The 26,504-nt window shown below is 42.3% G+C and overlaps 1 protein-coding gene across 2 annotated transcripts in view; it reads right to left on the minus strand.

The window, feature by feature from the left end:
• Positions 1 to 3,689: 3,689 nt before the first annotated feature.
• The window catches only part of ETV5 (ETS variant transcription factor 5), a 62,287-nt gene continuing 39,472 nt past the window's right edge, over positions 3,690 to 26,504 (minus strand). For both annotated transcript variants that reach the window (XM_045386505.2, XM_074031625.1), the window contains exons 8-13: positions 22,683 to 22,942; positions 21,621 to 21,680; positions 14,816 to 14,884; positions 14,468 to 14,637; positions 9,426 to 9,527; positions 3,690 to 6,208 (exon numbers count right to left, since the gene is read on the minus strand). In XM_045386505.2, coding sequence (XP_045242440.1) covers positions 5,987 to 6,208; positions 9,426 to 9,527; positions 14,468 to 14,637; positions 14,816 to 14,884; positions 21,621 to 21,680; positions 22,683 to 22,942 — 883 coding nt within the window. In that variant the 3' untranslated portion in view covers positions 3,690 to 5,986. The remainder of the gene's footprint in view (positions 6,209 to 9,425; positions 9,528 to 14,467; positions 14,638 to 14,815; positions 14,885 to 21,620; positions 21,681 to 22,682; positions 22,943 to 26,504) is intronic.

Genomic DNA, 26,504 nt, shown 5'->3' on the forward strand with positions numbered 1-26,504 from the left:
CTCCCTCTCGGTAAATGGCAACATCAACCTTCCTTGGGCTGAGGCCACACACCTTGGAGCCATAATTGACTTCTCTTTCGTTTCTCACCTTCCATGTCCAAAGCCTACTGGCTCTGTCTTACAAATGTATTGATATATGCTCTCTGTATGCCCTGACCCATGCCACCATCTCACCCCACCTGGATTACTGCAGCCTCCTACAACTTGGTCTTCTTCCTTCCTTCCTTGTTCCCTACGGTCTATATTCAACTTAGCAGTCAGAGTGATCTTTCAAAATACACATCAGATGATGTCACTTCTTAGCTCAAAAAACTCTAACAGCTAGACATAAACAGAGTAAACGCCAGAGTCCTTAAAAAGCCTACCCGGCCCCAGATGATACAACCCGTTACTTTTCTTTTAACCATATTCTGCCTGACTTCTGGATCCAGTTTCACAGTCCTTGTTATTCCATAAATATTCCAAGCATGTTCAAAGCTTCAGGGTCTTGTACTTGCTCTTCCCCCTGCAGGGAATGCTTTTCCTTCTGATATCCATCTGGTAGCTACTTTTTTTGGTCTTTGCTCAACTGAGACCTTCCCTGACCTACCTCCCTGCTTAAAATTGCAACCCTCCACTCCCACTACTCACCATTTCCTTTCCCTGATTTATTTTTTCCCATAGTACTTAATACTTAACAAATTCTATCATTTGTTTTTTTCCTCCCTTGCCCAGATGTAAGATCCTTGAAAGCAGAGATTTATTTCCCTCCACTAATCCTAGAGCAGTACCTGGCATAAACTAGGCACTATTTATTGGATGAGTAATACTCAGTATGTTATACCTTGTATTCTAGTTTCACCTGGAGAAATGTTTTCCCCACTAGATTGCTGGGTGCTGAAGGAGAGGGCGGGCTTCATTGTCACTCCCTTATCTCCACCTGCAAAGTGTCTATTACAGTGTCTTACACATCATAGATGATTGATACGTGGTAACTCAACGATCAAAGCACAGACTCACCCTTGTTTCACTCTAGCAAACAGGTCATCCAGGACAGTCCGGCTAATTGTTAAAGGTAGGTGTCACAGACATCACTGATGCCAGTTCCATGTACCCTCAACCCCCTGAGCTAACTGCATCTGAAAACAGTTCCTAGCACACTGATTATCTGCGTCTACTCTCTTCTCTTCCTGATAGGATATATATTGAAGAGTTAACATCTCTGGGGATAACCTCCAACCAATAGGGGCAGGAGTTGGAGGATAAATGCCCCAGCCCCTCCAGCTTCTGGTTAACATGGTCTGGATAAGATGGTGTCAGTAGTGTTTAAGTATGACCTGGAAAGTATAGCATTTAAACATGTAAGAGGTTGTCACACAATTACTATACCACAAACAGGGCTTTCGCTTGAAAATGCCGTCTAACTCATTTATGTTTAGCATCCAGCAGTGCCTGGCACCTAGTAGGTAGGTGCTCAGCAGATGACTGAAAATGAAGAAACATGTCCTTAATGGTGGAACTGAGCCATCTTCAGAGCTTGCTTAAAAATGGTGACTTGAGAATGGTGTTCTTAACTAGTTGTTAACTCTCCTACACACGCACAACCCCTCTTGACTTCCCTAGGAAACTCCTTTCTTTCTCCCTTACTGCCTATGAGATTGGGGGAGTAGTACTTCATCAGTGCCCTCAACGAACCTGGGAGGTTAGGCCAGATGGCCCCTGAGACCATCTAGTTAAACCCAGTCAACCACTGAACTGGGGCCAGAACCCAAATGTCTATATAGCCTCCATGGGACTAGTCCTCTTTCCACAGTAGCCACTGTGAAAATTCCAAAAAAGAAATTAATTTTGGAGGCTAACAGCCATGGCATCTTCAGACTCAATTTCAACAGTATTACTGTTTAAGAAAGGCTGCCAAAAAGATAATGGAGATGAAAAAGTGCTCTGTAAACTGTAAAGTGCTACCCGAAAGGTTATCTGACTGCCAAGGTCAACAAACCCGGGCTTGGGTGTAGAGCCAGCGCTTAAAACTGGAGGAGCTGAGGCTGGTCATTCAAAGGGCCCCTTCTGAATGGGACACCAGTGTACTCGCTGGGATCAAAAGGACATAGCTGCTCGCCTGGTACCACCCTCACACCCTCCCCCTATTTTAAGTACAATACACTTATGCTGAATAGAATACTTAGACTATGTATTTGTACTAAACAATACTTACACTATGCATTTGTATTAAACTGATGATCTTTTGGACTTTTTTCCTTTCGTTTGTATTTCAGAGGCCACACATTGAGCAGCAGCCACCTGCACCGCTGGGCAATGAACTGCCTCTCCAAAGTTTCCAACCGTCTGGGTACATTAGTGTTTTTCTTCCACATTAGTTTACATTTGTCCCAGCTGCATTAGAATTTAGATTCTGCACATACTCTGGCTCTCAAAACCACATTCTTCTGTGCTCACACTACCTCTTTGTCATCTAACAACTGAATACGCATTGTTCCCCTGGCTTGGCTCATGAAAGGGGACCCTGATGAAGAGTAAACTGCCCATTTTCTGGGCTTCCTTATCCTAGCGCCCAACACTAGAAGGGCGGCAGTGTTTGGTGACCTCCTGCGTTAGGTTAACGATCTGGGTCTGGGCCCAGGCTGGATAACGAGCCCGTGAATAATGGGGAGCGGATTGTTAAAGCCTTATCATGGTGAAGCTGAGAGGCGGAGACGGCTTTTTCCTGCGCACCCCTGCCCCTTCTCCCCAAGCATCTTTTCTTAATCTGTCGAAGCTAATGGGGTTTATGTGGCAGACATTCATTCCTCACAAGTTCCAATTCAAGCGGCGGTGCACGGATTCAGTCTCGATGTTTCTACACTTAGAGGCTTGTAAAACAGTAAAGAAAGATAGCAGATAAACCGACAGAAAGCCTTCTGTTCTAGGCTTGAAAAAAGGCTCTACTTTATTTCTCCACTGTAATAGGAGTCTTGAAAAGGCCAAATTAGAGGTGCAGAAACAGGGTGAAATTAAGAGCACTAAAAGCCATAATAATACTGCATCCAACCCAGCGAACTTTATTTTCTTCCACGTATTTCCTGAGTGGTATATATTTCACGAGAAAAAGACAAACTTGGAGGAAAGGTTTTTACTGCTGCATGGCCAGAAACAAACATAGTGGGCAAAACGTTCCTGACCTTTTTTCGTTATTTATCAACCATTAATTGAATTTTTACTTGTCAAAAGCAAAACTTATTGGGGAAAAATTAGAAAATGAATGGTCTTAAGTTCTTATTGGTTTTCAAAGTATTCACATAAGGGGCTGAGAATAATCCTGGGACTCAAAAGTCCTAGACTACTTTGTCATCTTTTCACACAACCCAAAGCCAAACATGGGCTATAGTTTAAAATAAAATAAAAAAAAAAGTTACTAAGAATTGGTGGCTCGGTGGGCTCAAGGGGATGAGGCGATCTCAGCTTACCATTGGCTGGGAAGAGGATCTCTTGACTTTCTACGTCTTTGGATTACATTTTTAGCTGGAGTTTAAGAGCAGTTGTCTATGTCTATTTCCAGGTAACAGAGTTTCCTGAACTGCCCTCAATTCCACTGTCCACTGGTAAGGTTATATTGTTGAGAGGGCTAGGGTGGGGGTGGAGAGAAAGGCAGAGGGCTTTTGCCTGCTTTAGAATTAGACCAATGAGGGCAAGAAAGAGGCAGGTTCAGGTGCTTGGTAAACGAAAAGCAAACTTCTTTATTGTACACAGTACAGAATATAACGCAGCTTGGCAGGATGCATACGGCCCTGCGCAGGGGAAAGTATTTCAAATCAACTGGCAGGTTAAAGCCTTTCTGCACTGTAGACTTTCCACACTCTGGAAAAGAAGCAAACAAACCAACCCCAAAGAACCCCCGAAAAAACCCAAAACCATCCGGGAGGTGCATGAGTCCGATGGGAATGCAATGGTGATGCTGCTGTCCTATGCCCGGTGACAGCACAGGCCACGTAAGTTACAGCAGGGGAGGGGTAGCTCAGGCTACAGAGGATTATTTTCATATTGCTAAGACAGCATAAATCCATTCAAAAAAAAATCCAAACCAGGGTAAGTAAAGAAAGGAAAACCAAATCTATACAGCATTTACAACAAATAAATCTCTAGCCAGCTGGGGGTAAAATATGCATCTATGTATAGACTATGTGTAGGTTAAGAAAGCTATAAATATGGTTTAGAAAGAGTCCTTTGATTAGAGTACAACGCTAATTAAGGCCCAAGCTACAGGTTTACCACCTTTGTGGGCTAATTAGCTTCCAATAGAGGAGAATCTCACGTTTCCATAGCTATAAAGTACACCCCTTATCCCTGTGAACCTCTTCACAAATGTGCTGTTGGTCATAAGGGGGACAGTTTGAGACTATGGAGTGCTCCATTGATAGAAAAGCAGTTCAAACATGTGTCTCACACTCACGGAGTCAGCACTGCCTCCTTCACATACGAGGAACAGTGCAGTCCTTCTTAATGTGCTAAATGTCATGGGGAGCACAGAATTCTACCAGCAGAGCAGGCAGCAAGGTACCACCAGTAATTTTTTCCTCTACTTTGAGCTCAGCTTTCACGTAGCTTTAGCTTGGTTGTTTAAAACTTTTCCAATATAATACAGCAATGAGAATAATTTCTTTTTTAAAAAAGGCAGGAATCTAGAATGCTAGCACTGTTGCTTACCTGTCAGTTACACACGTAAGTCTCAAACCCTACTGAATCACACAGGTAGGGTCTAAAGTCCAAGATTTAAAGAAAAAGGAAAACAAAACGAACTGATGAAATGGAAATTGTCATCAGTCATGCCCAGGGAAGAATCCCAAGGGTTCTCACCAGGTGACCAGGTTTCCAAAGGACATGACACATGTTATATACATATGCTTTCCAGAGAGGGCATGTTAGTGAACACGGGGAACTATACACAGAGAATCTAAGCTTGTGTCCAGGCTGCCCTGCACACTTCAAAAATGTACAACTCAGGTGCAAATGTTCCATCAGGTTGTCTGGTGCAGAAAGCACAAAGCAGGCAACACGGCGGGCTTTCACATGGCCAAGGGGAAGCCTCAGCAAAGCCCCTCTCAAGCTGCAGTGTCTTCATAAGTTGGCACGGCCCTGGCTAAAGGACACAGTGCACAGTTACCAAAAGGTTTGTTTTTGTTTTTTGTTTTTTTGCTTTAAATACCAAAACTACAAAAATCAGTTTATAAACTGTTTTTCCAAAACAACCACCAAAACAAAACAATCCCCCAAATCAAGGCAAAACAAAATACTGTCAAAAAGTGTTAATCGCCCTTCTCCTAAAAGTCATCCACACTCAGCCATGTGACTGGGAAGAGAAAGGGTGCTTGCTCTACTTGGCGCACATGGCTGATGGTTCCCAAGAGTAGCCATGGTTTATGATTTTGAGAACCACGAACTGGGCTACAGCTGTTCTAACTGCCCCCCTTTTTCTAGACAAGGGGTAATATTTCAGATTCAGCTAGAAGAGCTTTCCAATGTTTAAGATATATTTTTAACCCTTAATGGTTTGAGCCTCCCCAACTTAGCCTACTTACTTTTCTATGGGTTTGTAATTTTTCGACAAATTGTGCAAATCAGAGCCCTTCTATGTGAAGGCATTTAGTAGTCCATGATCGATGCAGATTGTCACATACTGTGTCCCGTTTTGCGGGTACTAACCTGAACAAGATATTGCTTTGCATATATTGTCCATGGTAAGGAGACTCCATTTTGATCTCTTCCCAGAAACCTCATCAGAATCAGAGTTGAGGCACCAGCCTTTTGGTGGTTTTTTGCCCCTCCCTGTTCCCACTCCCCAGCCAATGTATCTGTCTTTAAGGGTGCCAATCCAGAGACGACTTGGGTTCTCCAGATAATACTCAAAGGGCAAGCTTTAGGAACAGTCAAAAACACAAACAAAACCACTGCCCTCGTTTGCCTGAATGGGAACTGCTAGCTCTAGGGTTTGGCCACTCTGCCACTCAGAAACTTAGTAAGCAAAGCCTTCGGCATAGGGGAGGCTGCTGCAGCGGTCCATGTCCAGGAGGTAAGCAGGGCTGTCTTCAAAGTGGGTCAGCGGCAGGGTGTCCTCCTCGCTGAGGTGGCACTCAGACTCTGCCTTCAGGAACGGACGCTGGTTATCCGGGAAAGCCATGGAGAAGAGGGCATCTGGGTCACAGACAAATTTGTAGACGTATCGCTCTCCAGCCACCTGAGGGAGAAAACACACCTTACAGGGCCCAGTTGGAACAGGGCATGGGATCAGGGGACGAGAACAAGGTATTCATAAGTCACAAAGGCAGGGACCAAAGGAGCAGCTGATTATCCCCATCACTCAGACTTATTTTGAGAAATCCTGGGAACCTATTATCTGCCAAGTATTTTACTGACACTACAGCAATTAAAAAAGAAGGTATCTGAATTTTGAATTCACACTAGATGGACTCTTAAAAGAAAATTCCCACTTTCTGTCTTCCAGTGACAGCTTTGAAAGCATGGTTATACTGAGCCTGGAGTTTGGTGTTCCAAAAAGGTGTAAGGACTGACAGGTGCAAGGCAGAAGCCTGACCATATTTTTGGTCACCTCCGGAGTTTACAGTCTTTGCAGTATGGCCTTGTTATTTGAAAGGTTAGAAATCTGATGAGAGAGAGCCTATGCAGAAGCCTTAAGTATGTTCCGAAACAGAAAAGAATTGCTTTTGGCTTACGCTGCAGTTTTAAATGACTCATCGCATGGCTCTGTCACACTGAGGGAACCGCTAACTACCTTTCTATGGGTTTTCTGCATTATAATATTAGAACCAGAAGGTCTTGGTTATTCAAGGGCCTCATGGTATGTGGCTGATGAGCCATCTGTGTCAATGGGATCACCTTCTCTCTGCTGGTTGTTTAGCAACAGTACAAGAGGCACCTAATACCGAAAATCAAACCCAGTAATTGGCGTCTGTCTGGAGACGCAGAGGGGCAAGGGAAGGCAGCCAAAATTACTGATAAGATAAACATTTTAGATTTAAAAATTCAAACTGTTGAGTTTAATCTTGCCCTTCAGTCATTCTGCTGTGATTCTAAAATCTTTTTTTTAATTGAACAAGTATGGCTCTGCTTCCAAATCTCTATCAATCAACCATCTCTAGTTAGTGTTATATGCCAGTTTTACCTTAAAGCCCAACCCTGAAAATTAGTTTGTGTGGAAGAGTGCGGCAGGAGAGCACAGTGGAAATAATCCTAGATCAGAAGCCGGGAGCTGCCAGCTTCCAGTCCTGGTTTAGTCACTAATGAGTCTTAACCTCTGTGAACCTCAATTTTCCCTTCAAAAATGGAGGGTACGGCACTACAGCTTTTCTAAGTCTCTCTACACACTGACGGGCTATCATTCACCTTTTAATCAGCTCTCATTTACTTGTGAGTCATATAACAAATACAATAATAACCCCTTCTTTACATTGGATGGCACATTATTATTTCTGAAATATTTTCAAATATATTACCCTGTGGGATTAAAGCAAGAATTATTATCTACATTTTTATTAGAAATAGAGGCTTTGGGAGATTAAGTGACTATCTACATTTTTATTAGAAATAGAGGCTCTGGGAGACTAGGTGAGTTTCCTCAAATCATACAGCCAACAAATTGAAGTGTTAGGATCTGAGCCCACGAAGCCTCATTCCTGGGCCTTCCTGTACTCTTTGCCTATTTATTCTCAGAAACGAAGTTCTCTTCTACTCCCTTAGAAAACACAGAAGCTAGTCATAAGGACAGCTCATTTCCATTGGTTCAAGTTACTGCGTCCTGGGTTGCATCTCCCCGTGTTGGATGTGGAGTTGGGAACAGCAAAGGAATGATGGTGGCTCTCCCACCTGAACTTAGGATTTGACCTGATGATGTCAACTCTAAGGAGGACAGGGGACAATGTGGGGTGGCTGCTGATGGCTATGGTGTTTCTTTTTGGGGTGATAAAACGTTCTAAAATTGATTGTGGTAATGGTTGTACAGCTCTGTGAAACCACTGGACCGTATACTTTAAAAAAAGGAGGGGTAGGGTAGCGGACCACCTGTCCTACAGCATTTAACTCTGTGTCAAGCACTCAAGTTAAACCTCAATTTCTAACCCAAGGGAACTCATACTCCAGTGGGGGGTAGCAACAAGGAAGGAGTTATTTGAGACACAGTGAGAAGAGCAGTGGTAGGAACAAGTACTGGTGCCATCAGAAGCAGCAAAGGGGACCACCTAACCCAATCTGAAATGGAAAGGTGATGACTGAGACAGAAAACAAGGAGGGGCTGGGCAGGTACTGAGAGCATTAGGAATGTTCTAGGTCTTAAGGAGGATGTAGTTTAACAGGTGTTTTCCATTTTATGGTATGCGTGATAATGTACATGTATGTAACATGTATTCTCTGGCAAACAAATACTGCATTAAAGGTGGCTATGCTAGTGAAAGCCGTCAAGTTTGAGTGAAGAAATGAGAGCTGGGTGGTGACCAGAGTGGGAATAGCCTCAGAGGCTGTATGAAGCACTAACAAGTCTAGAGTTTATCTAGAAAATCACAACGAGCTGTTGAGTATTTTTTAAGGTGGCGAAGAGAATATAGGGTCACATTACTACCCACCTATGAGAAAGAGGAATCTGGCTTCTTGTAGACAAGTTCTCAGCAGTTTTGCCCATATGCTTCTGCCAAGTTCATCTCATTGGCTACTGCCAGGTAGACTGCCTCAACATATAAATGCCAGGATCTGGGCAACTGTACATTACGAATCTGGTAGCTAAGAAAGACTTGCCATTCCCATCTTCTACTTCTCCATGGGATGCTGAGACTGTGGCCCTCGCTACCTATCCCACTAAGATTTTTGTACTGATTTCCTCAAAATATGCTTCATCCTTTATTCCACAAAGAGCAACCTGCTACCAGGTGACTCTGCTGCCATTCTACAAACTTTGGGTTTTTAACTTGAGTTCCAGTTTCTGTAAGTCTGAAATAAAAATCAGATGTTCTTATTCCTCTAACACTTCTGAGCGTATCAAACTAACAGATTTGGAAGTCTAGGTGTTTTAACAACTAAAGACTTCAACCAAGCTGTTGAAGTAGAGACCTTCAAGCTGATTCCCTGGAGTCCCTTTCGGATACAACAGTTGGCCTACGTTTCTGGGAATTCTCATAGATAGAGGCAGTTTCGGGAAAGCAGAGGAGCCTAATTTTCCATTGTGTGTTCTACATGCAACTTCTAGTTTCCACATGCCCAAGAGCATGAAACGTACCCTGTATCTCATTTGATTCTTGTCTCAAGTTTGTCTTCTCAAGATTGTTTCCTACCACAGAATCAGGGGGCTAACATTTTCTCCTAGTGATGACCACCAGTCTCACTATACAAGCCCTGGACTTTTTCCTTAAGAGACCAGAGTGGGCTAAGGGTCTTGTATAATGGCTCACCTTCTGCATGATGCCCTTTTCATAGTAATAGCGGAGAGAGCGGCTCAGCTTGTCATAGTTCATGGCTGGCCGGTTCTTCTGGATGCCCCAGCGCCGAGCAACCTGAAGAGACAGTAAAGTGAAGAGCAATGAAAACGCATTCCCTGGGCCCTGTGTTCTCTCCCAATCCCAGCAGAGCCAGTTCTGTAACCTGATTGCTTTGGTCAATGATCCACTACTCTGACCTGGAAGGGAAGGCATTTAGCTCCTTCCAGACCAAATGTTCAGCAAAGGCGATGACTCAGTGATGACTACTAAGAGGTGAGACCTAGAGATGGAAGAATCCTAGCACTTTAAGATTGCAGAGGGCTTGGCTAACATCCCAGAGGATGCAGGCCCTCTACTGTTTCTCCACATATGAATTATTGACCAATACCCATAGACCATTAACATGTTGCCATTAAGTGCTATGGTTTCTGTAGCAGTCAATAAGGAATAATTAGAATGGTCATTCCTGAAACATTAGAAACACACTAGTGAGTTGCTAATGGGCCAGCAGAGCAAAAGTTCAATTCTAATAAGATTGGAGGGGGGCTGGGAGATGTTTACTTATTGCAGCTCACGGACTAAGGGGGAATCAGATCATTTCAGCCTGCTGCCATCCAATCCCACGCTCCCAGCAGACTTACAGAATGGACATTAAAGCATGTAGCACCATTATCCACTTAATGAAAAATTAACAGGGCTTTCCAAACAGTTCTGAAATGCATTATATCCAACCCAGTCCACCTGAGGTGTGCTGATAGGGCAATATAATTGGAGCGCTGGGCAAAGAAGCCTTATAGCAGGAAAACTTCCTAGTAGAGTTTACCCAATTATCACGGCAGCCAAGCAATTTCTGTACTCAAGCATATCAACTTCCAAAATCCTACTCATGAGAATGGCTGTCAAGGTAAGAGAATAACCCTGAAAATGTGAGTTTTACTCGGAGGTTTTCAAATGTATGCAAACCGTGGGTCGGGGTCATGTTTTGAGCATTTTAGGTCAGTTTTGGAAACTTAAAAAACAAAAACAAAAACAAAAAACTATATTCCTTCGATATTTTATTTTTATCTTGTGAGATGGAGTCTCACTCTGTTGCCCAGGCTGGAGTGCAGTGGCACGATCACGGCTCCCTGCAACCTCTGCCTCCCAGGCTCAAGTGATTCTCCGGCCTCAGCCTCCTGAGCAGCTGGGATTACAGGTGTCCGTCGTCATGCCCGGTTAATTTTTGTATTTTTAGTAGAGATGGGGTTTCACCACGTTGGCCAGGCTGGTCACAAACTCCTGACCTCAAGTGATCCACCTGCCTCAGCCTCCCAAAGTGCTGGGATTATAGGCATGAGCCATTGCGCCTGGCCCCTTCGATATTTTAAAAGCCAAATGTTAGACACGGAGTAGGAGGCAGAGAGAAAACAGCATTTCACATAAACCTTTTCCTTAAAATATCTGGGCAGAATGAAAGCAACATCTTCTAAATTCAGGATTCTAAAATGACCTTTAATAAAAACCAAAAATTATCTGATAAGAATGCATCTCTCTTAATTACAATAATAGCAATGATTCTACTCTGCCTTGCAAGAAACCTTATGAAAGTTCAATTTCCGTTCAATTGCTTCATGTCCCCACAGCAGACACCATGTCTTGGGTCTCCTCTTTTCTCCATATGGTACCCACTCAACTCTACCTTTGAAACAGCCGAAAAGGCGAAATTAACCAAAAATTACATCCTGGTTAGAGAAGATAAACATTTAAAACCAATAGAAATAATGGTAAGAAGAGAAATCTGCTAACCTAATAACATACGTCATTGTACCCTGTTCAGAAATGCTTTATAAAACTAATCTTTAACTGCTATCTGCCACAAGTGACACAGGAAAATTTCAAAGAAGCCCAGCCTCATCATTTTACTACGTTAAGGGGTGGAAAACAATCTTTGAATATTCTTCAACTTCAGCGGCCACCTCTCAGCTGTCACTTGCATATGCAATTGCTTACTGGAGAAAGGTTTGGTATATGCACAGATTTCAAAGCAGCTCTGGTAGCCATAGTTACTGACTCATCCTCTCGGGCCAGAGCCCTGTGATTCTGTAGCCCTCACCACGGCTGTTCCTTCTACAGTAATGCATGGTGCGGCTCAGCTCCAGAGCAGCTGGGAATTAGGGCTGCCCCTCTTCTGGGATTGGGGAGGCAGGCAATAGCTTGTCATCAGATCTTTCTTCTCTCTCATTAGTTACTTTGGTAGCACATATCTTGAGGACTGAGGCTGAAGGAGTTAACGGATCTACCTATTCCTCTTCCCCTTTAAAGAGAGAGCAGCCACAGCCCAGGGAGTGGCTCTTTCTAGCAGCCCATCCCTTCAAACCTCCCAGCAGCAGTTATCTGCCACATGTTCAACAAACAACCCTACCCCCCAAAATATTCATTAATGCAGATTCACAGTTAAAATGGCTCCAGATTAAAGCCGAGTCAGTCATAATTGAGAGGGTGCTAAGCTGGATGACTATCAAAAGACATTTGATTAGGGGGCCTGCCAAAACGCAGTTCTAAAACCACAATTTCCATGCACAGTGTAATGGATATTATGGATAATTACCCAGAGTGCACTACTCAGCCACACAGCTGCCTACAATTACGTCCCCAACAGCTTCCTCCTCCGCTTCACCCTTCAAGCTCCCCCATGACGACTTCTTACAGCTTTTTCCAGAAGCTGGTATCTTCCTGACATTAACAAGAACAGGGCCCTCACAGGTATACAAGGAGGGGCGGGGTGGGGGGGAGCTCAGCAAATGTCACCTGTCCTGAGGCTAACATGCACATGTGGCACCCAACTGATCCTGGGTGAAGAGAAAGGAACATCTGGAGCTTAGGGAAAGCTTGGGGACTTCAAGGTGGGGTGGAAAGCACCATTTCCTGAAGAAACAAAGCTGCCCGGTCAACCGAGGGAGGCTCAAGGACACCACAGGCTTCTCACATGACTTGGATGCCTGGCACTTATGAGCATTCTGTATTAATATTAGCTTCTTTATTAAGTAAGAAAGCAGGGGCCCTTTGCCATCTGTTCATCATTCTCTATGCCACTGGTAGGAGTGCAGAAGATTCAATAACAGCTTTACCAAGGGTCATAACCAGGTTTACCTGCAGCTGGACGGCCTGTGCTTAGGCCCGAGGCAGTGGCAATAAAATAATAAAAGCTCCTGTTTGTGAAACAAGATAGATCAATAAAGGCTGCCCACATGACAGAACTACTTTCAGAAAGCCTCAGTGAACCTAGGTGACACGCTTTTCTCCAACTTCACATAAACCAGGCCACGTTATTTGGAAAGCAGTGAGCAGAGGCATGGGTCCACGTGGGGTGGATGGCTCTCTAGGGGTGCTAGAAGCCTGAAGCATGGCTTTGTTTCTACATAGCAGGAAAAAACCACGTAGGCACTAAACTAACACAGTGGCACTCAACTCCAGCTCTGAAGGTAGACTGAACCAAAGAGAAGCTGTTTAATTAGTCCATCTAGAGATGCTGACACATTTCCATTCTTGTGACTGAATGTAAAACAGGGAACACATATGCGTATCTTGTTTTCTAATTGCCTTTAATGAAGTCTGCCTTCTATCAATCAGGATTCTTCATAAATTTCCAATCCATACATTCTCCTCCTTTTCCTATTTGAACCGTTAGACCACTTTCTTCTTCCAAACCAAGTCTCAGGTTGCTACCTCCTCCTGTTAACCCCATGCCAACGTATTTCCTTGGTGTGCTAAAGCGAGCCCTAGAGTTAACTGAACACTGAAAACAGCAATTGTCGTTCAAATGCTTTCTAAGAGTGTCTAAGAGTGTTGTTCCCAATTTAATTATACCCAACCCAAAGATGCCTTTTGATCTGCTGGTTTAATTTATATGCCTAAGAACATGCTACTAAAAGAAGCATATGTCAGTTTTTTTGGGCAGTTATTTCTGTTCCATTTATAATCTCTCTAGATTCTAAATCAAACAAATTAAAAATCAACCCCTTTAGAATATGCTATACTGAGAGCCTGATTTAATTTACTTTGTTATGTGATATTCAGGAAAGGGATTCTAGGGTGTGTCTTCTTCATTGAAGAAACAGTACTGGTTCTGTCAACAGAGTTATTTCTGTTCTGGGCACAAACACAGTAACAATGTTTTTTTCCTATTAAAATAATTGAGGTTTGTATCATCTCTCAACTACTCTATTATGACGTCACATAACACACTTTTATTTTATTTTTTTGGACACAGGGTCTTGTTCTGTCACCCAGGCTCAATCGATCCTCCCTGCCTCAGCCTCCCAAGTAGTTGGGACTACAGGCACACACCACCATGCCTAGCTAATTTTTTTTGTATTTTTTGTAGAGATAAGGTTTTGCCATGTTACCCAGGCTGGTCTCAAACTCCTGGGCTCAAGCAATATTGTTGCTTCAGCCTCCCAAAATGTTGGGATTACAGGTGTGAACCACTGCGCCCGGCCATAACACACCTTTTAAAAAAAAAAAAAATCTAAGCTCATTAAGATTGAGTCACCTCTGATAATTTTATTTCTCCAGGCCACAGCCATTTGTAATACACTGTGGGTAGCTGTATCCTGTAATATATTGTCAAAATGTCATACAATATGTTCATGTAGCCTCAGAGACAGACTATGGCCTACAGGGGCTAAGACCAAAACAAGTCTGTATCATTGAAACAATACTTGAAAAAGACTTTCCAAGAGGGACACCATATCCTATTTGAATATAAGACTTCATGATCTTGCTCCCTAGATTTTGCAGAAGTGTTACAAATACTTTTAATGTATTCTACAGTGGAGAACTCTGCCTGTGCATGCATTATAAACTGTCCCATTAATAGGAGGGATACTGCCAAGCCCAGTAGCCACACCAGAATATGAATGAGAAAGAAAAGCAGACTTGACACAATACGAAGCCTCAATGGAAATCTAAACAAAAAACACCATCATCAACAACAACAAATCAAAACCCATCTGAGTTCAGCATCCAGTGCATACCTCTTCCGGTTCTATCAGCTTGAACTCCATGCCTCGGCCTGTCCAGGCAATGAAGTGGGCATTGGCTGGGTCATCAAGAAGGGTGACCAGGAACTGCCACAGCTGAAGGGAACCTCGCCTCTGGTAAGGCGGCCCCTCTCGATACATGGTAGGCTCCTGTTTGACTTTGCCTGTTTAGGACAAGGACACATCACACAATAGCTTAGTCCTAAGTATCTCAGGTGGTTGGGACGAAAAGGAGTTGTTCATGCTGATTTAATCACTGGACTTGGGAAGAGAGTCATGGCTGAGGTGTTCTGACATCTGCCAACCTCTACCTGGCAACAAACCTTGGATGGGGCTACTTACCTTCCAGTCTCTCAGGCACAACACAAGTGTCGTCAAAGTATAATCGGGGATCTTTTTCATATGAAAAACCTGAAAGAGAATTTAAAAAGAAAGACTACATTGCTTAACAAATTCTGTGTTGTACTAAAAAACTATGGATTTAAGGACTAGAGTGGCATCCTGTCATTTCAGACCCTAAGTCCTACTGCTGTATCTATGACAGACGGAATTTTCAGGGACTTCGAGAGGGCTCAGGCATTCCGATTCCGATGTAATCACCTGCGCCTCAGTCAGAGCCGCATCAATTCCTGCTTTTACAGCTAAGGCTGCGGGGAAGTGCTGAGTCACCAGGACGTTCCTTCACATTTTGCTTCTGAGGTCCGCCTGGATCAATGTTGCTCTGACTAAGCCTTTACATCTGAAAACACATCTCTATTTCAGTTGGCCTAGCTGGATGGATTTGGTTCATCTGTACACAGACCTGCCATTTTCCTTTTAGCTAAAATTAATTTCAACCTTTCCTATAAAGTCATCCAAGCTACTCACATACCTCATTCAATTACGAAAGAGCTTGAAGGGTAAAGAATGTTGCCAAAATGAATAAAGACTTGGGCCTGTAGAGGATTTCGAAAGCAGTATTGGAGGTATTATTACCAGACACAGTGGAAAGGATCTGAAAAGACTTTCTAGCAATGAAACAAATTCATTGTATAGATGACAAAACAGAGGTCAAGAAGGAGGAACTGGCCCAACAACACATGCAAAGGAAATAAAAGAAGGCAAGGCAAAAAGTTAAAGGGCTCAAGAAGGAAGGATGGCCTGACAGTCTTCCTCCACAAACCCCTAATATACATTCAGTGCTAACCACCATGTCACTAGGCACCCTGTCAAGATTGGTTTAAATCAAAGCCAGGTAACAGGTAACTCTGATGGGGGTCCCATCCCTCCTTGTAGTTTAGCCTGTCTCAAGGTGTAAGGTCTCCAGTGTATATTCCTTTACCAGCACACATCTTAGGACAATGCCCCAGGGCTCCCGTCTGATAAGCGGTGCTTCCCTGTGCTCTATTTTCCCTTCAGTTCACCTGGCTCATAGTACAGGTCTATGTGTGTTGGATATGCAGTACGGGCAGGTAGGTGAAAAGGCTCTGCAATGAAGGACTTTCATTAGAGTCTGCGAAGGATTCACTACGACTTGAAAAATCCACGAGGCTGGGCATGGTGGTGAGCAATTATAATTATAATTCCATGAGCAATTATAAGGATGACTGCACCTGTAAAGGTTCAAGGGTTCTGAATGAGGATAGGCATAATAACAAGTGCTATGTGGCTTATGGAGGAGTAGGCAATAAGTGATTTTAGATCGGTTTGTTGAAGACAAATAGCCTGTAATCCCAGCACTTTGGGAGGCCGGGGTGGGTGGATCATGTGAGGTCAGGAGTTCGAGACCAGCCTGGCCAACATGGTGAAACCCTGTCTCTAGTAAAAATACAAAAAATTAGCTGGGCATAGTGGTGGGCGCCTGTAATCCCAGCTCCCTGGGAGGCTGAGGCAGGAGAATTGCTTGAATCTGGGAGTTGGAGGTTGCAGTGGGTGGAGATCACGCTATTGTACTCCAGCCTGGGCAACAGAGAGAGGCCCTGTCTAAAACAAAACAAAACAAAACAAAAAACAAAAGAAGAAAAAGAAAGAAGGAAAAATCCATGAGTAAAGGTGCCAAGATATAATTTTGCCATTCTTTGTTTCTTCAGTCAACCCAGATCAAGTAGCTTCTTGGCAGGACCAGCACCATTTTTAAGAGGCCTGGGACTGAAGAAACTCTGCACAACTGAGACTGTTTTGAGGTTTGTATTATTCATTTTTGTTTTCTCAGCCCTAAGCATTAGTTCTCTGTTGCTTAAGGACATCAAAGGAAGTCTATTTTATTGACATTTATATATTATTTAATCCACTAAGTATTTATGCCAGGCATTGTGCTAGAAGGGAGTCAGTAGCCAGGCGAATATAGACTTGGTCCTTGTTCTCATGGAGCCTGTATCTCAACTGGGGGAGACAGACAATAAAGGAGAAAAAGAAACAAGAGGTGGCACAGCACTGATGGACCCCAGTCAGCTGTGTGATCTTGAATAAATTAATCTCTGTGCTCCAGTGTCCTCACTGCAGCAGATAATTCCTACCTTATGGTGTTGTTATGAGAGTTTAATTGAGTTAGTATCATTCAACTGATCTATTTCTCTATCTTCATACCAGAGTGCCAAGAGTAGCTCCTGGTACATAAGTGTGTAATAAATGATAGTTAAAAAAATAAAGTCATTGTACATTGTGTTGAGTGCTATTAAGAAATTAACTGAATAATGTGAGAGCTTGATCGTATATCCTCCATGAAAGATTCTAAATTCCTTGAGGATAAGGATCGTATCTTGGTATCTTAGTGTCCTCATGGCACCTTACACATAAGTACTAAGTAAATATTTGAATAAATGAGAGGTTTTATAGTCTTCATTAAAAAATATTTAAGAATATAATGCTAACTTTCAAGTCAGGGATTAAATGACTCCTGAAAAATTTATTTTCCAATTTGGCACTCAACTGACTTTTATGACAAACTGGTATACTCTGTATTACCAAAAAGACTTTCATAATCCACTATGCTTCAAATATTTTGCCTTGTCTGCCAGAAAGCTATGTATTTCCCGATCTTCCATATGTATTTTGATATTCTGGTGATGTTCTAATGGTCTTATTATAAAGTCATTACAAGTGAACTACTTCAAAGTTTACGTATCTGTCAAACTTGCCATGTTATTTTTAGAGTTCTTCTCCTCTAAGGTAATCACAGTATGTAGAAAAAAAATACAACCACCTACATCTAGATGAAATTCTGGTTTGGTTTTCAAAACTAATCAGATAAAGGTCTGCCTATAAGAAGTATCACTTTGGCATATTTTGTGGTTTCTAGTCATCGCCACATGCGGTCCTCTACACCACCTGGAAGATACTATTGGTTTAAGTGAAATTTAAGTCAGTTCAATTTGAGCCAGCAGTTATATCAGTTGTGGCCACAATCATCTCATCACTCAAATAAAGGTGGCAGGAAGGAAGACCTGTTTGAGGAGCAAACTAGAAACGAAAGACTCAAAACGTTATTATGCAAGGACTCCAGGTGAACACTTAAGGCAGGATGGCTATCTTAGCAATCACAGATGCCAATCAGAAACACTTGTTTCATTAACTGTTCCACAGGCATCTGTGGTCAAGCCTGTATAAGGATAGGAAAAGCATGTCAGGGTAATTTAGAACAATTAAAAATGCTGGATTCTTTGAAACTAACTTCTTTGATGTGTGTGAAGTCAGGGAAAGGAATGGGAAAGGGTGGAGGGAAAACACACACAAATGCACCAGATAGTCTGTGTGTAGTAAGCAACCCAATGCCTTGCTAAAAATATTTCCCTTAAGAGCATGCTCTTTCCTAAATGTTGTAATTATGCAAAATGTTTTCCTCCCTCTCTTCCCGACTCCCTCCTAGTTTGCCTGCTGCAGACATCAACTGCTTTTGTAGAAACATTCAGGAACCTCAGAGAGCCCCAAGCAGCTGTGCCCATCACAGCCAGTGTCCGGGAGACAGCTCTTCCTTTCCAGGGCTAGACACTCACTCAGAACATCACAGGGTACCCGGGGAAACAACACTCGGTCTCCCATCTAACCAAGTGAGCGCGAAGCAGCTACCCATAAAAACGACTCTTATGAACCAATCACTTATAAAAGCCACCCAGCGCTTCATGAGTATCAGCTCCTTTGACTTGCATTTAAAATGACAGACCAGTGGTTCCCAACCTTGGATGCACACTGGAATCACCAGGGGAGCTTTAAAAACTACTAAAGCCTGGGTCCCACCCCAGAATTTCTTATTTAATTGCTCTGAATGAAGCCTGGAAGTCAACATTTTTAGAAGCTCCTCAGGTAATTCCAATGTTTGACCAAACTTGAGAACCGTTACTACTCAGTAGTTCTCAAACTTGAAGCTGCATCAGCATCTCCTGCAGGACTTGTTAAAACAACAGACTGCCGGGCCCCACCCCTGGGGGTTCTGATTCAGTAGGCCTGGGATGGGTCCCGAGAATGTACATTTCTAAAAAGTCCCAGGTGACGCTGTTGCCACAGGTTTTGGGAATCACACTGCTTTAAATCTTTAGGGAGAAATGTATTTGAGAAAAAGAAGACATACATCTGGGGAAGGTGTTATAAAAAAACTTCAATGTTTCAGTGTTTAGAAGGGAATTCCTCAATCCACCATCCCAAGTTAGCCTTTGCCCAAAAGGGTAACTTTAAGCTCTGAGCCCACCTCTCCAGGCCTTTCATGCCCCGCAAGCATGATCTCAGTCCCTACCAGGGCTCCTTTCCGTCAAATGAGCCCATTGATTTGCTACTGTCATTCATTTATGCAGGAGATTAAAAGCCCAATTATCCTCCCCCAACAAAAGGCTCCCTTCTTCCTTCTGATTCACATCTAATGACTTCTTTAGAGAAATCCTAAAATTAAAAAATCTGTGACAATGCACTAAAAACAACAAAACAGACCCTCACAAAAACCAGCAGCAGATGCCTTAAAAAATGTCATACCCCCTTTTACCCAGAAATTTCAGAAACTTAGCTTCAAGAATCAAGAGAACAAGAAAACAGCTAGATGAATGTTCACAGAATTTGAGAATAATCTGGAAGTACCCACTTTTCAGCAACAGGTGATCAGCTGAATGCATACTCATGCAATAAGTACTGTGCAGCCATTAACGAGGAAATCACAGGGGAATGTTGGGTGCTAAAGAGATGACATTGGCTGTGGAGTATGGAAGGAGATGAAGAGTATGGGCTCTGGAGCCACAGGGCTTGGCTTAGAGTTCTGGCTCTACTCTTACAGCCACATGCCCTTAGGCACATCTTTTATCCTCTCTGAGCCTCAGTTTCATTACCCTATGGGGCAAATAGAAATATCTATCCCTTGAGAGGTTGAGGAGGGCAGATCACGAAGTCAAGAGATTGAGACCATCCTGGCCAACATGGTGAAACCCCATCTCTACTAAAAATACAAAAAGTTAGCTGGGTGTGGTGGCGCGCGCCTGTAATTCCAGCTACTTGGGAGGCTGAGGCATGAGAATCACTTGAACCCGGGAGGTGGAGGTTGCAATGAGCTGAGATCGCGCCACTGCACTCCAGCCTGGCAACAGAGTGAGACTCCGTCTCAAAAAAAAAAAAAAAAAAAAACACAAAACACAAAAAACCAGAAATATCTATCCTATAGGGCTGCTATGAGAATTAAACAACTGAATTTATGCATGTAAAGAACACAGAACAGTGTCTGAAACATAGTAAGTGTTCAATTTGAGTTAATGACTATTGTTTAAAAAAAGACTATAAAACAAGGATGTTTTGATGTATGATCTGTATAATTCTATATTTACATATGCACAGCAAAGATTGAAAGACTATGTAGCAAGTTAATGGTTATCTCTGGGTAGTGAGACTTAATTTTCATCTTTTTGCCTGTTTGTATTTTCTGAATTTTGTGTAATTAGTATTTGTTGCTTGTGCTAAGAATAAGCTACAAAAGTTTGTATTTTAAAGAAAACTAGGCCAGGCGCAGTGGCTCATGCCTGTAATCCCAGCACTTTGGGAGGCTGAGGTGGGCGGATCATGAGGTCAGGAGATGGAGACCCATCCTGGCTAACACAGTGAAACCCCGTCTCTAGTAAAAATAAAAAAAATTAGCTGGGCGTGGTGGCGGGTGCCTGTAGTCCCAGCTACTTGAGAGGCCAAGGCAGGAGAATGGCGAGAACCCAGGAGGTAGAGCTTGCAGTGAGCAGAGATCACGCCACTGCACTCCAGTCTGGGTGACAGAGCGAGACTACGTCTCAAAAAAGCAAGCTCCTCCAAGAAACTGACATTCTAGCTCCATTCTGACTACTTCCTTGAAGCCATATGCTATGGAACACTTATGCATCTTATTTGTTCCCAATTACTTTCACCTAATTGGTAGGTCAGCACTAATAAAGGCAAAGTCACAGGCTCAACCTTGCCCACTGCTCCTGCTCCTCATTAGGTGAGATTATCTCAGAGACTTACTGAATTGAGTTGGTCCCAAAGGGATTGGGCACAAGAACTTGAGCAGATAACATATACCGTTGATATAAAATGATCATCTTCACATAAAAGTAAATGTTAGGATATGTGTCAAGGTTGGTGAAGAATACCTTCAATTTCCCCCCCATGTTAAAAGTGGCAACCATTTATCATATAATAATAATTACAATGAAGAGTTACCCACCCCGAGCACTCAAACTAAGTAAAAAACCTAGAGACACATTTTTAAAACTCTAAGACATCCTTGGACCCTCACTGACATAACTATAAAATGTATAAAAACCACTCTCACTGACATAACTCCTAAATTCCAGTTTAAGCTGATATTGTTATATAAACATAACCTTCATTTCTGGAATTGTGGAAATACGGTGGGTTTGTTTTTTCTCCAAATTGTCCTATCCTCTTAAAAAGTTGGGGTCATTGCTAATGAAAATGGCAGCCCTCACAGGGCTCAGGGGCATGCCTTAAACCCTGCCTGCAAAATAATTGAAGATTGCAACCAATTAGCTCTTATATTCATGAGCTAAGCAAGGTTTAATCTATGATCTCAAATCTTAGCCTGGAAACTGAGCAATTTTAAGCTTGAGTATTATTCAAGGAAAGAAAGAAAGAGGAAGGAAGGAAGGTAGGAGAAAGAAAGAGAAAAAGAAAGGAAGAAAGGAGAGGAGAGGAAAGAAAGCAGGCTCCTTACCTTCATGGCTGCTGGAGAAATAACCCCCTCTCATGTAGGATGACTGACAGTTAGGCACTTCTGAAAGGAAAGCAAAGGTGGACACAATCCTGTCAATAGTTTCTGCAGCAGACACAGCACATCGGTCAACTGCAGCTCTGTGGTAAAGCCCCTAAACGCTCTGGGGTCATGTCTTTTTGGCTTTGTCCTGGGAAAGAGGTGCCACACCACTAAGCAAGATGGCAAACACCACAACCCACCATCTGAAAGGCAGGCTCTCCTACTCAAGAGTCACGGGAGGAAAGAAAAAGATGTTTCACTCTCGTTGTTCACTCATTTTAGCAATTAGTTAACACCAAATCTGGTGAAAGAGCCAATGATAGTGGAAAAAATATTAGCTTTCAAAAGGCCAAGCCTGGCCTCTTGCCCCATGCTGACTCCTGGGTGTTAGGGTGGGAAGGGGAATATGACTGCTTCAGATCTTTCCCAATTTGCTCCCCTTTACTCCTCGTGGTCACATCCAATTCTGCTCCAAGAGGTGGGAGTATTTTTAGGCCAAAGGGATTAGCAGACCTGAAGTTAGGACGCCAGGACCAGCATTGGAAGGGGGGTACAGGATTGCAGTTTGGTCCATTTTTGCCATGCTGGGACTGTCACACTGAAACCAAACCACACTCAAGTGACCTCTTCTTCAAGCATCATGTTATCAGTGTTTCCCATAACCAATTGGTGCCTGAATAGATCAATCTACGTATTATCTCAGAGAAGGTCAAGAGCAAATTCCATCCAAAACTGAACCCCAACACTCTTCAAGCTTGGACTCAGAGATGTACTTCATACCACTTCTGAATGCCTACTGCACTTCCTACCACTTACATACCTTTTCCGTTTTGTTTTGTATTCCGTTGTGCATAAACACGTCAGCTCTACTAGCTCCTAAGTTATTTGAGGGCAATTCTTATAAAAATTACAAAAAATTCTTATAAAAATTCCTGTCCCCAAGGCCCTGCATGTATAAGACACTGAATAACGAGACAGAAGAAAGCAAGAATGAAGCAACGAATAGCACAATTTGATGCTGACCTGAATCGACGCAGTAATCCCGAGGCTCCTGCTTGATTCCCATTGGTGACTGGAACCCGTGTGCTGGGGGCCCTGGCATGGCTGGGACCCCATGTTCATAGAGTGGGTCATGGTATTCTTGTTTGAATCCCTGAGGGGGCGGGGGAGCTGCAGGGACAATAGGCTCTGACATTTGCCGATGGTAACTGGGGCGATTATCTCCAGGAACTCCTGGCTGAGGAGGGAAGGGGTGGCAGGGTTCAGACAGTTGTCTCTGAAATCTGTAAGAAGAAAGAGGTTTTCGTGGTGAACAAAGACTTGATGAATACCTACTATGATTGAGCACTGGGGACTAGAAGAAGTTCCAATTAATGAAATTATTTGCAAGATATTTAATAATGCTTATTTCTGGACATTTTTACCTTCTTCCCAAAATTACATTGTGTATTTCGAAGCTCTTGAGTCAGGAAGTGGCAAAAAAAAAAAAAAAAAAAAAAAAAAAAATCAAAGCAATGATGTGGTAGCCTCTTTTTCTTTCATGTATGTATACTGTATGCACAGTCTATCTGTAAAGATGGGCCAGATTATGTATATGAATATATGAGACCAATTATTTGCAAATAGCACTAACATATACATAAATATTTGTTCACTAGTTCATCCATTCTCTCACCTACAGATAGAAGGAATTTTTAAAGACTGAATACAAACTAATCAGTTAGAAAATGTAGTTAAAAAGGAGAGAATCCCATTCACAGTAGCAATAAAAAACATAACATTCCTAGGAATAATCAGGAAACGTATAGGCCATATAAGAATAAAATCTTAAAATTGTTCTCTGAGGAAAAGAAAGAAAAAAGATCTAAGAGAAGATATTTAGGACTTTGAAGCTATTGATTCACTGAAAATTAATCTGTAAAAGCAAATGCCTTCGCAACTAACTTGACCAAATGATTCTAAACTTTATTTTGAAAGGACAAAAGGACCCACTAGCTATTGACATATGTCATAAAACTACACTAATTAAAACAGTAATACAAGGAATTGAGAGATAGGCAGATCAAAGGAATTTAGTGGCAAGCCAAAAACCGTCAAGTATATTTCAAAATTTACTACTTGTTAAGGTTAGCATTTCAAGTTAGTTGGGGAAAAAGACCCCATTTTATACAGATACCAAAATAAATTTCACATGGATTAAAGGTTCCAATATAAAAAGTGAAACCAGGCCAGGAATTATGGCTCATGCCAGTAATCCCAGCACTTTGGGAGGCCGAGGTGGGCAGATTGCTTGAGGTCAGGAGTTCAAGACCAACCCGGCCAACATGACAAAACCCCATGTCTACTAAACTACAAAAAAAATTGGCCAGGCATGGTGGTGGCTCACGCCTGTAATCCCAGCAATTTGGGAGGCCAAGGTGGGCGGATCAGGAGGTCAAGAGATTGAGACCGTCCTGGCCAACACGGTGAAAACCGTCTCTACTAAAAATACAAAAATTAGCTGGGTGCGGTGGTGCATGCCTGTAGTCCCAGCTACCCGGGAGGCTGAGGCAGGAGAATTGCTTGAACCCGGGAGGCGGAGTTTGCTGTGAGCTGAGATTACGCCACTGCACACCAGCCTGGTGACAGAGCAAGACTCCTTCTCAAAATAAACAATAAAAAAACCCCCCAAAAATTAGCCAGGCGTGGTGGTGTGCGCCTATAATCCCAGCTACTCAGGAGACTGCAGCATAAGAATCACTTGAACCCGGGAGGCGAAGGTTGCAGTGGGCCCAGATTGCGCCACTGCACTCTAGCCTGGGCGACAGAGCAAGACTGTCTTAAAAAAAAAAAAAAAAAAGTGAAACCATAATATGAAAGTAAATATATATGAAAACTTACAAAACTTAGGAGTGAGGGAAAACCTAAGTATCATACCAATAGCAGAAATCATCAAGATAAACCTGGATATACCTCACTGTATAAAAATTTCTGTAACTTAAAAAGACACCAGAAACGAAACAAAACCAAAAGAAACACCTCAAACCAAGGGGAAAGAAACACATCAAACCAAACGCCAGAAACAAAACCAAAAGTAAAACTGAGGAAAAATCTCCACAGATACAGCAATCTCACTGTTGACATAAAGAGCTTTTAGAAATTAACAAAAGATGAATATCTCAAGAGGAAAAAAATGGGCAAAGGACATAGGAATATCCTTACAGAATAGAATGGTCATAAACAAAAAGTTTAACTCATTAGTAATTAAAAAAGTAACAAAGTCAAAAGAGAAGTATTTTTTTCCTTTTAGCTTGGAAGATGAGCAGGCAGTTAATAATTCAGTGCCAGGTACCCAAACAGCACTTCAATCACAAATGATGTGTAACTACAAAGATGGTCACCAATGCAGCTGTCTAACAAGGAAATCGGCTATATATATTGTGATACAGTCATTTAGTTGAAAGCAACCATTAGAAATTACATAATATGTAAATATATAAGGGCTTGGAAAGGTATTTTTGACATATTCAGGAAGGTTGCTAAACAGTAGAGTATCAAAGCTTAGCAAAAATAAAAGTAGTAGTATGGTGTCACATAAAACCACAGAAAGATTGACATTTAAATATTAACACTGCCTATCTGTGGGGTGGTTATAATTTTAGGTGAATTTCTTTTTTTGCTCATCTATAGTTTGATAATAAATATGCACTGTTTTTATAACAAGATAGAACAATAAAAACCTGTTGCTATTATTTGAGTTTCCTTAACACTCTTCAGTTGTCAGATAGATCCAGATGCATGCCAGCTGCCCTTTCCCTGTTGGGTGTGCAGTGTAGAAGGGAAAGCCTGCCATCCCTTAGTAGGGAAGTGACCAAAGGCAAAGTTTCTTGGCTTTGTTTGCTTATCTGTGACATAGGGATGTATTATCCTCCAAATGCTTCTGAAATGGTGAAATACAATCATGTGTGTAAAGGATGGTTTCTGCCACAGCCATAATTGACAGACTGGGATAGAGTTTAGGAAGGTGGCTGTGGAAGGTTAGAGATGTGTGACCCTCAGTCCATGAAATACACAGGAAGCACTAATCTATGTGTATAAAGAAAAGCATTTATGAATATATACCCTCAGGTAGAAAGTAGGAGCCAAGGTTCAAGGGAAAATAATACAATCCTATACTTTTAAGGTCTTATTCTCTACTTTTAGCTTAAATTCTATTAATTCATAGGATTCTTGAATAGCTTTAATAAAATAGTTCGAATTTGATTTGAATCAATCTGTGGGAACAGGTGGCCAGCAGATTTCTAGAACATCAAGATTTACGATCTTAAACTGAAGAGATCTGTGGGCAGATAGGATACTGTTTACACCAGGGTATAGCACAGCACAACATGCTCTGTCTTTACTACTCTACCTAAAGCAGCACGGTAAGATCATTTCATAATATGAAAACTACTGGGCAATTTACATATACTTATCCTTTTATCCCAGACATCAAAAGCCTCAGAATCCACCTGGCCAATGTCTTAAACAAGTTTTACCAACTATTGAAGGTTCAGTGGGCTGACAGCCTTTCACGGGTCACTGAATGCCCTGCAGCAGAACTTCTTCAGGTTGCTGTTACTTAAAGAAACCTTTCAATGGTTTTTAAAGAAGTGTAAACTCCCAGGTTTACACTTGACATTTAGAACACAGGCACCGGCACCGTGTTGCAAACCTAAAGGGAATTCTTTCAGAAAAGAAAGACGAAGTTTTTTTTTTTTTTTTTTAAAGACAGAGTCTTGCTCTGTCACCCAGGCTGGAATGCAGTGACTCGAGTGACTTGATCTCAGTTCACTGCAACCTCTGCCTCCTGGGATCAAGTGATTC

This window comes from Macaca fascicularis, chromosome 2, assembly GCF_037993035.2.
Source record: "Macaca fascicularis isolate 582-1 chromosome 2, T2T-MFA8v1.1".
In the NCBI taxonomy this organism is placed as follows: domain Eukaryota; kingdom Metazoa; phylum Chordata; class Mammalia; order Primates; family Cercopithecidae; genus Macaca; species Macaca fascicularis.